Source organism: Hippichthys cyanospilos, chromosome 3, assembly GCF_059441005.1.
Source record: "Hippichthys cyanospilos isolate Australia breed blue-spotted pipefish chromosome 3, RoL_Hcya_1.0, whole genome shotgun sequence".
Lineage (NCBI taxonomy): Eukaryota > Metazoa > Chordata > Actinopteri > Syngnathiformes > Syngnathidae > Hippichthys > Hippichthys cyanospilos.
In genome coordinates this window covers 24,025,748-24,036,809 of record NC_142371.1, presented here as the reverse complement: position 1 = coordinate 24,036,809, position 11,062 = coordinate 24,025,748, and the positions used below count along the sequence as shown (strand labels likewise).

At 39.4% G+C, this 11,062-nt stretch overlaps 1 protein-coding gene across 1 annotated transcript; it reads right to left on the bottom strand.

Moving 5' to 3' along the window:
- Positions 1-2,399: 2,399 nt before the first annotated feature.
- On the bottom strand, positions 2,400-9,123 carry LOC148426412 (ubiquitin-conjugating enzyme E2 E1). The gene is made up of 6 exons (XM_088410531.1): positions 8,853-9,123; positions 7,278-7,461; positions 6,681-6,731; positions 5,211-5,343; positions 2,837-2,984; positions 2,400-2,697 (listed from the first exon to the last, which is right to left on the bottom strand). Exons 2-6 carry the CDS (start codon positions 7,430-7,432, stop codon positions 2,600-2,602), a joined length of 585 nt encoding a protein of 194 aa, XP_088266657.1. The 5' UTR covers positions 7,433-7,461; positions 8,853-9,123; the 3' UTR covers positions 2,400-2,599.
- Between the last annotated feature and the right edge of the window lie 1,939 nt (positions 9,124-11,062).

Genomic DNA, 11,062 nt, shown 5'->3' with positions numbered 1-11,062 from the left:
AGCTTGTTTGTTTTCTGAGTTTGGTCATGTGATTTCATACATGAGTCATGATTGCTTGTAGTCTTTTTTTCATGCATTCATCACAAAAAAGTGAAGAAACACGCAGAAAGACAACATGAGTTGACTCAGTGATATCCTCTGTGAAGAAAGAATATTAGTGCTGCAGTGATGAGTCGAGAGGAGTTGTGACACCTTTCTGAATTATACTTCCTCAAGTGACCTGGACAGAAACGCCAAAAGCAGCACAACGGACATGAAACGGATGCAGTGAAACTCAACAAATCTACCCAGCAACAAGTGATTGGGAGGAAACCCTGTACTGGTATTCTAACATTTGGTTTCTGCATCATAAAATATTTGTTGATATTCAACATTCAGTTTCTGTATAATCAAACATTTGTTGATATTCAACATTCAGATTTGGAATTGAAAACAAGCACATGGAACAGGAAGCAAATACACCCAAATGTTCTAGGATTGGTATGTGTCCTTGCTTAATGTTTTGTACATAGAAAAAAAAACTGCTGGTGCTCACGCACATGCACATAAAACTATATTTAAACACAACAGTGGCGGCCAACAACGTAGCAAGTGAGGCATTTTTTTCCCCCCACAGAGGTTTCCAGCGAGCGTTTCCTGCAGGCGCTGGGAACATTGTGTACGCACAACAGCTGAGAGACATGTAGCGTTCGCACGTGACACCAGCTCTGCATGGACTACTGGGACATTGCTATACACACAATTGCTAATCATGTAAACAGAGACCCTCCCCCACCTACAATAGTTGGTAATCTGTACTATTTAAAGACCATATAAAAGTTAAATGCATTACACACTTTGGAAATAATAAAAAAACACATTTAAATTTATTTTCAAGAACTTTTTAATGTATTCCTTTTACACCTGTTTTCACACTCTCGCTGTCAAAAAATGCTAAATTCTCCTATTACACTAAAAAACATCCAACCCAACTATGCAACTTTCTTTAATAAAAGCCTTCTAGCTTGATGCTAACAAACTGAACTGCAGTCGATGGCTCCAGTAAGTTAGCATAGATCGCTCATTTGTGGTCTACACTATTTTTTTTAAAACCAAAATCTACTTCATGGGTACTGATTAATGTCTGGGGCAACCAGTTTGATACATTTTACAAATAATTAATTTCCTTTAATTATTCACACCGTGGTGCCTTGACACGAGTGACTCGATTTGAGTTTTGGAAGATGGATGCACTGCTTGCTTCATGCAAAAATTGAACGTACACGGTGCAGCAACACATGTAGACTGTATTATCATATTAAGCTTTTAGTATCTTGGGAGTGTTATCATTAAAATGCACATTACAACTTTTTTTTTTTTGCCTATCAAGTCTACTTTATAGGATCCGGGCCAATGTCGGCATCAATAAATTAAGGCACCACCTTATTGGGTTTTGCATGTGGGTCAAAATAAACACTTCGGGAAAAGTGAACTTATTAGGCATGTATTTCCATTTCCATTTTTGTTTTTTAGCCCTCCACTTAATTGTGAACAATTTAAAAAAGCATGTGTAGCCCTAACTTTCAAAAGTGTGCAATGTATAGTGTGTATAAAATGCAAAAACATAACATCCAATTACACTATAAGGAAGTTTTTGTTCAAAGAGATGTCTAATTGTACTTGTGGTTTAAAAAAAAAAAAACTATTTTAAGCTTGAGCCTCTTAAAAGGCACAATTAAAATAAAAACCTAAGTCTTTATTTTTAGTAGGTATTAAGTCACAGGGACAACTTATGCTGTTGCATTAGATGTTTTGCTCACGCGTCCAAAAAAATTGGCTGCTGTGGATGATTAACAAAGATGAAAAGATCCCAAAAGTGCTCGTGCATGCACTCAGCAACCCTGTGTATGAGTCATTTTTTTTTTAAGTTAAACAAAACCATGCTTTTTTTTTTTTTAAACTAAAATAGACAATGGCAAACCAATTTCCGCCTCATACATTCCCGAAAGGGAAAAATCGGTTGTTACACAATAAATTGGCGTTCTAATTTTATTCACAAGCATCAGGAAATCCACGCTAGTTATCCAACCGATCAACCAACCCATGTTTTAAACACACATTTCCTGTGTATCATTACACAATAGTTGAACGAAAAAAGGAATACTGGTAGTTGTGGTTAAAGTGCTTTGTTCCGAGTCTATTCACGCACGTGTTTTGTTGCGTGAGGGCATGAATGAGATAGCAAGCGGATAGCAACCGGAGCCAGTCACACCTAGACTGGTTTCCAATGAATGTGACAAAATCACTGCCCAAGTGCAGTTCAGTTGTATTTAACTTTTAAGTAAAAATAGTATCAATTCTGACATGCTAGCCTAAAGTATGAATTCAATACTAAGAATAATAAAAAAAAAACCAGACAATTTTCTTTCTGTTGTGTTCTTTTATTTCCATATTTGCGCAGATAACTTAATCAGGAAGCAAAAAATATACCAGACAATAAAGTACTAAAAATCTGAGATAAAAACCGACCCCCCCCAACACAGACAACCTGGAGCCACCACCGCTCCTTCCACTTTCTCCTCCACTCCTCCTCCTAAGCCCACTGTCGCCCCCTGCAGGTTCATGTGGCGTATCGCTTGGTCCACTGTTTGGCTGTTCGGTCATGTTCGGCTCTGTTAGTTGTGTATTGGGTGGCGATGCTTCCCACCAGAGGGTCGGCTGCGGAAAAAGTTAACTGTTAGATGCACTTCCCCACATGAACTAACTAAAACTAAATTCCGGCACAATTTTATAAGAAATTATTATTATTGTGAATTTTGACATTATTTGTGACAATTGGCGTGTAGGGGTGCGTTACCTGGGTTGCAGTCTGTGAGCAGGGAGCATATGGACAGCAGAACCTTGGAGATGGTGAGGGCGGGGCTCCAGTTATCCTTCAGGATGTCCAAACAGATGACGCCCTGACTGTTGATGTTACAATGGTAGATCCGAGTGCGGAACGTCACCTACAAAAAACACATTTAAAAGGAAACGCTGGACTGATTCCACGTCACACACATTTCCAACTCGTCTCAGTTAATCACATATAATGATAATCAAAAGTTTTACAACCAAGCTCAACTAAATAGTGCCCATCAGAAAGTAATCAACAGAGTGGGAGTAGCGATGGCCGAGTGGGGCTTTTTGGAACGCTGGTTTCATTGCTCTGGGCTTCCTTTACAAGGAGGACATCTAGTGGTCTTTAAATGAAGTGCAACAAAATTGTGGAGTTAAATTACTTTTTATTCCGCAGCATACCCATTTAAATGTATGACACATTCCAAGTGTTCCTGGATTGTTTAGGATTTTCTATGCACATTCCTGTTTGACTACACCAGATAACTGCGTGGTTTGTAGTCGACACAATAATATAACTAGAAATAATAATATCTATTGAGGACGTGATCCTCTTTCGGAATATCTCTTTGTAAACCAAAGTAATTCTTCACTTTTTGTGGAATGACTAATTTTATTTCACATGGAGTGGGTGTAACTACGCATTATATTATGGAATGGAGCAGTTTTTTTTGGTAATATATAAATACAAATATCTATTTATATATTTGTTGTTTATCTACAGATACCTATATATTTAGCCATGTTTCTGATTTATCAATAAATATAATTCTATAAAGTTATCAGTTTTTGTCGAAATATGCAATGCAATCTGGAAACAAAATGAACCAACTCAATCTCAAAAGAAACCAGCTCCCTTACTCTCAACGAAAAACGAACGGCACTAAATAAGGACGCCGATCCCAGTGGACATTTGAGCCCGCCAAATGACTTGAATTTAAACAAATCAATCCGTTGATTCGAAGCACTTGTCACTCAAGTTAATTTGACGCCATAAGTCACGTGACCAAACCACGTGATTCGCCGCAACTGCTTTAAGAGTTAGGGAGCATGCATCGTAGTTTTGCGTCAGCAGCCCATCACTCGGTGAGAGTGGTGAGGGAGTGGACATACATGCTCCGCAATTAAAAAAAAAAAAAAAAAAAGTAGGTAGAAACACTAAAAAGCAAAATAGGTGATTATGCAATTAGGATAAGGTAGGGGTTACTAACTTGAAGAAACTGAGCGCTACCTGGTTAATGCAAAGAGATATTTCTCTGATACCGACTTTTGAAATGACTTTTCCAAAGAACATTTAATAATTTTAATGTTTTGCTGACAGGCAAAGTAGATTTATTTACATAAATATTACTAATTAAATATTTTTGTTTTTATGATGATGTCGTTTGAGGAGAGCCGTTTACCTCTCGGCAGTTTCACACGGTACTTGGATGCCCTCTAGAGGCCAGTTCTGTCTACTGCTTGTGTGCCCCCTCTACATCCCTGTTTTTCCAATTTAAAAACTCACGGCACATCAAACAATATTGTTGTTTTTTTTTTAGTTTGATTCATTCCTTCAACTGTAACTCATTTTCGTTTCAGATCGAATTATCCTTTGAAACATCACTGCACTGTTAAACCTCCTATAAAAACAACAACAATCAAAAAAACTAAACGTCATTGATCTGTTCAACACAACCCCTTAAAAAATTCAACCCAAAAAACCCCAAAACAAAACCTATATATAATCATCTAAAATCGATTGGTGCCGATTTTCTGGTCAGCACCAACAGTTTCAATCTGCTCAGCATGTAATGTTCATGTGTAAACATCACCATCTCAATTACACTTTTTTGTTGTTGTTTTCTTTTTTTTTTTGTTTGCCTGTGGCAAAATAAAAGTGATGAATCTATTTGAGAGCGGCATTTAAGTGCATGACGCATCCACAGCCACTAATCGCATTAGCATTGGGCTAAATCTGGTGTATTCACAGCAAAGCTTCACACCTCCATTAATATGCCATGTTACATTTAAATTTAGCTTGTTACTTGTCAGAATGCAGATTCATAGACTATTCATTTTGCATGCATTTCCTTAATGGCTGGCCTATTTTTGTTAGTTCACTACATGACTTGACTTTTTTTGAACTTGTCCTTCAGCTGGACTAATTAGTTGGGAGGATTACGAATAAATGATTTGCGGCCAAGGTGAATGAGTCCCATTTTAACCAACTAAAATGAATAAAAATGCCAACTTAAGTCAACTCCAGAAAAATAAATAGGCTCCTATTAAACTCTAAAATATGGCGGGAAAAAAGTCGAGATAACACCGTACTTGAAAAACAGAGTATAACATACCTTTGGTGGCTTGAAAGGGTAGTCGGGTGTGAAGGCAATGTCCAGGAAAAAGACGCCCCCCTCGTACACAGAGCCTGGCGGTCCCAAGATGGTGGACCTCCACTCATAGATGTTGTCTCCTTTGGGGCCGGCACTGTGTGTGCACAAAATACAAGTGAAAACAAGTGAGAGTGTGAAATGAAACCACATCCTGACAGCTCAAGTGAAAAACAAGGCAATAGGAACAATATCACACTCACTCATGTCATACTGACAAGCATGCTTTTTTCTGATTAAGGACAAGTGGATCCATTGAGGGAGGCGTGGTGGATTAGCACGTCCCCCTCCCATGCAGAGGTTGTGGATTCCATTCCGGCGCTGGCCTTTTCGTGTGGAGTTTGCATGTTTTCTCTGTGTTCATGTGGGAACTATGGTTTGCTTCCGCACTCATTTAAAAAAATTGCATGGTGTTTTTTGCTTAAGAATAGTCGTTTATTTCTGTGGGGCCTCCGATTGGCTGCCAAAGAGTTCAAGGTGTAACCTGCCAAATGCCTTAAAAAAAAAAAAAAAAGAAAAAAAAGGCTGGGATAGGCACTGGCAAGCCAGTGACCCAAATGAGGACAAGCGCTTAGGAAAATGGATAATTGACTATTAAATGTGAGCGATTTAGGACTGGACTGGGAGCCAGCTGTGGTGGGTTTCTGATCCCTGACAAAAGTCTACTTCAGTTGTACGTTGGCCTGCTACATTTGCAGTATGATCCGTGTTTTTTGGGGGGCGATTTAGTCTGGTGGAGGGCATGTCAGGAGGCACCGAAGCGCTCGGTGAAGTAGTGTGCTGGTGAGCGCCTCCACCTGCGACTCAGCTCTGTGTCTACTATTTGGAGGGACTAGGACATCCAAAGGCAGTTTGTGAGAAGTAGAAAGGGGGCAAAGTCGCAGACGGACGCGTTTGCTGACGCCGGACTTTGGGTGGCTCTTTCCCGTCTCCCTGCATTTTGTTTACAGCTATGAAAAAAATACGGTAGCAAATTGGCGTTGAATGTCCTCTTCTCCGTAGTAGAGTCTGTTCGTGAGCACCCATCCACCTATCAATTTTCTGTCCTTCCATTTTTTCAAAACATCAAACTGTCCACATTGAAAACAAAGCCGAAGGGCGGCTGCTAGGTGTGTTTGTGAGTGTAAATGGTCGCTTGTGTCTGTGTGACCTGCAATTGGCTGGCAACCAGTTCAGGACGTACCCCGCCTGCTGCCTGAAAACAGCTGGGTCGTAAAGTGAAAAAAAAAAAAGTAAGGCAGGGACGTCGTAAACCGAGGGTCCACTGTATTTGGACTCAAACAACATTATTTATCATTGTAAATTGGCTTTAAAAACATAGAATTGGGATTGGTAAATATCACAGTACAGCCATCTCGGGAGAACACTGGCCAACATGATTTTATTGTTGTTTTTGTTATACTAACGATACAGCAAGAGCTGCTTGTGACTAACCTGCAGTTGGGTGGCGGGTCCAGTGTGATGTCAGCCAGCTCTTTCTGAATCCTACACAAAAACACACACACATTTAGAAAGCAACACATACTTATGAGCACAAAGAGAATCATTTCATAGTCTGGAAATTAAAAGAGGTTCAGTGGTTCAATGTCATGCTTGACATGATGTTTAGTTCAGGAAAATGTTTTTTGCTTGGTTAAAATTTAATTCAAGAGAATTTTTATGAAGTCTGACAGGAAAGTCAGTGTGAGAACAGGAGCTTTGTGCGAGCGTCATCGCTTTCGGGCGCCCCGTTGTTTATGGTGTAGAAAAGCACTGTGACGAACAGGTAGATACATTCCAAACACCTAAGGGTTTATGCTGATGCATGTTTACAGCTTCAACTTGCATTTTTTGAGGCGTGAGAAAAAAGTGTTGGGCGAGAGAGCACCCATTTTTCAAAAACTGTATTTTTAAGTTGACAGGGGGTGTGGTTTCACAAATTTAATGGGACACGCCCAGAGCATTCCTGCTTGATTTACCCACTTTTAAAGCTTATCTGCACTTCACAGGGACTTTAAAAATCAATATATTGCCATGAAATACGAACGTGACCTCTTGGCGCTGGTGGAAAGCAGCTTGGAGGTCTTGCTCATGCTGGCTTTGCTCTCGCGCTTCTTCTTGCAAGATGTGTCCTTCTGTCTGCTCTGGCTGGACGACGGCGGCGAGGACGAAGAGCTGGTGCTGGCACGAGAATCCTCATCCGACATTCCGGTTTGGATTGGAGAAGAACCCGGACCTGGATAACACAACCATGTGCTAAGTACAGTGTATCATAGCTGGCTAGGAAGCATTCTTTTGTTTTTTTTATCTGTAGTGTCAAAAATATTCAACAAACTGTTCGAATTGACACTGCCTTGATCACAACTTCATTTTTTTTTTTTAAATAATGGCATTGAAATTTATATCACAAAATGTCAAAACTGTATGGACGAAGAGTCCTCGTATGTTAGGAAAAAGTCTGAATTGACACTGCCTTGATCACAACTTCAATGTTTTTTTTTTTTTAATTATTGAAATTGTTATCATAAAACACCAAAACTGTATGGACGAAGTGTCCTCGAATGAGTGCTTTGTCACAATTTCAAAGGCAATTGCAATTTAGTTTTTGAAGCTTTGTAGGTGCACAACAGATTCTACAGAAAGTGTCTTGTCTTTTGAAACAAAGATATTTTCGGGCACATGTTATGAAGGCATATTTCAGCATTTTTGTCTTAAATTACAAAAGGCAATGTCAAAGTTCTCTTGGTTGATTTAGTTTATTTGATCATAAGTGCAACTTCTACACTAATAACGCTACAAAAAAGTGATGTGAATAAAATATTAAAACAAAAATCATTGTGCTGGTTTCAGTCTTCTCCAATCTCGAACCTGTTAATTTATGGGATGCTGTAGATGTTAGCAAGTGTCTCTTTAAAATGCAATTACATCACTAGTCTTCGTAGTTCCCAAAACATCCAGTTGAACGAGTGGCATTGTTATTCTCACTTCATTATTAAAATGCAAATGCTATCGATTGTTGTGAGGGTTTAATGAACTCGGTGGCGAGAGAAGTCATTTATTTTCAATGTTAGCATCTCTGTTAGCCTACGAGCTAACAGTGCTTCAATCTCCTCTCACGCGATTTCATTTTGAGTATAAGCGCCTCTATCTGGTGATAAATTGAAATTCGAGTGTGTCACGGGATGGTCAAATGTTGTCAAAACGTAGCGATAACGATATGGGATAAAAATCGCCGTTGGTAGGGGCTTATTCATCAGGCCCAAGGAAGGCCACGACTACTTCCTGGAACGGCGTGGCTGCGACGGACCTTTAAACTAGAAGCTAACGTGCGTGTTCAACACGTTTAAATGTCTTCAAAGGCACAAGTGGAGATGTTTAGAAAACAAAGGTTTCGAGTCAAACAAAATGACACTGTAAAGCGTTTTAGAAACCGGCCCGTGCCAGCACATAGCCATAGCCGCTTTTCCGCTACCGTCTATTATGTTTTGTCTCGACTTTTTTTTTTTTTTTTCGCTGCTCGGCGGTCACAACAATCAGCCAACAACAATGGAGGCATCAAAACAAGATTTACAGTCATAAGGCAAATGTTGTGTTGGTTCGTTTGCCATGCCAGGCTCGATCACTAACCCAGTCTTTTGTGTCTGGACCTCCGGCGGCTAGCTGGCTGCTGCCTCGTCGCCCTCTGCGGAACGGAAGTAGCTCTCCTCGGCCGCAGTGGGCTGGACTGCGCCGGTGCCTGATGGTGGTGGAGGTGAGGTGGAGATGCGAAACGCCGCAACCGCAACGTCAACGTCCTCCTCCGCGACGCCTTCCGAGCGCGCGCACGCGGACACTTTGGAAGACGCGCGCGCACAATAAACAACAAAGTCAAGCGGAGTCACGAGAAAATGCCTTTGGAGTATCCGATTGGAATGCAATGAAACTGCAAACGTGTTTTTTTCCCCCCTCCACCAAGATATAAAAAAGTGCTGGATAAACAATGACGTCATGGTGTAAAACACCAGGGGAATGCTGTGATATGCTGCTCAGGCATTTTTCGAAGTCGGTAATTGATTTGTGTGGTCACTGTTGCTATAAATGGAAGTTCGAATTCGATCGGTGTGTTTTTTTGGACGAGAAAAATACTGATTACCGATTAAAAATAAATTAAATATTATACACCACCCCGACTCAAATAAATAGAGAAAATAAGTATCTATTCCTGGACTATGTATTGTTGAAATTGCTATCTCCTGCATTAATTAAAAATAATAATTTTCAAAGGTTTAAATTAGTTTAAACTACATTTTGATGTCTTTATGTAAAGTCACGTCAAACGTTCTTCTATAGCTCTTAATCTTAATCGCAGTCTCAAGGGGAGTGAAAGCGCCATAAATTCACAATGGCATCCCCTGGGCCAAGCTCCTACAAGGGCAAGGAAAAACTAAAACCCCACTAGGGGAAAAACAAGAAACGGGACTGTAGCTGGGAGGAGAACTCCTTCCAGGCTGCAATAAATGCAGTGATAACGCATCATGCCATATTAAAGAATAATTGTCCATTATGAAGATGACATGATACCAGACCCTGGAAATGCTTAAAAAAAAGTAAAAGAAAACGCTAGACTTTAAAGATTGTTCGTCCTTAATATATTTTTTGGTCATATTGCACATTTTGTTTTTCTTTTTCTTCCATTTTCATTGAGAAAACAATTCTTTCGGGAGAAGCAGTTATTAACTTGGTCAGTTACCGCCTCAAATGTTACTGTAATATAGAAGTAAATCCAGTTCTTTCAAATAAAAGTAAACCTCTTTTATAACGTTTGCAGTTTTTATATGTAACATAGGCAAGTCTTTATTCAAATTGACTTATGCAATTCATTTGAACTATGAAAATCTGCACAAGTAAAAAGTAGCAAACATTCATACTTATAAAAGTGGAGTGCCTTCAGCTATTGTGCTGCAATGTAGTATTTGTGTAGTGGAGTGGAGCATGACAGTGCAACCTGGAGTTGTTGACGGACGTTCAAGTTCACACACCTACACTCAGGCATGTTATCATTAATGTGCTGCTAATGCTTGTGGAGGGGGATTCCGTTTTGGATGGGATGCGGATGAGATACTCTACGCTCTTTGGCTACGTCCGCGCTGCAGGGATTAATGCTCAATTCTGATATTTTTGTGACATCTGTGTATTGTGAGCATAGCATTTGAGGACCTCTCACAGCTGCCAGTGGCACTGACTTGCAGGATGAGCGAGCTTTACACCCTTTGCGTTTTTGCTGTGTAGTGTAATTGCACATCTATGGCACTAGGTGGTGCAGTGGTGCTCTCATCGTCAAAGTGCGTTTCAATCGCTGTCATTTAAAAAATAAATGATTGTGATTTAGAAAAATAACAGCACAACCTTTTATATCTATTTCTTCAGGGTAAAATGTTCAAGATATTTGATTCAAGATAGGTGTTAATGTTCCAGATCAATTTACATTTATTCATTTTATTTCCAACATCAAACTGTTCAGTTGGTCAAAAATATTTATATAGTTTGAATAAGGACATTTTTTTTGTTTCAGCCACTTTGATGCACTTAAAAGATATTTTTTTCAGATTCAGAATAAGCTATAACCTGAATAAACCCTGTAAAAAGTAAACATTTGCTGAAAGTTGATTTAAATGGCCTTTGTTTTTTGTTAATGTTAAAAAGGACTTATTGCAGGCACTTTGATGCACTTAAAGCTATTTTTCAGATTCAAAATAAGATGGAACCTGTATAAACCATGTAAAAGTAAAATTAACATTTGCAGAAAGTTGCAATTTATTTGTTTTTAATCATAAATACTGATTTAATTTAGTCACCAC

What these genes read in the sequence shown, in the direction of transcription:
- LOC148426412 (XM_088410531.1), bottom strand. Translation starts at nt 7,432, where the DNA reads ATGTCGGATGAGGATTCTCGTGCCAGCACCAGCTCTTCGTCCTCGCCG. An exon ending in CTTTCCACCAGCGCCAAGAG is followed by an intron (nt 6,732 to 7,277) that starts GTCACGTTCGTA and finishes GTTTTTGTGTAG; the next exon opens with GATTCAGAAAGAGCTGGCTG. An exon ending in GCTCACAGACTGCAACCCAG is followed by an intron (nt 2,698 to 2,836) that starts GTAACGCACCCC and finishes CTTTTTCCGCAG; the next exon opens with CCGACCCTCTGGTGGGAAGC.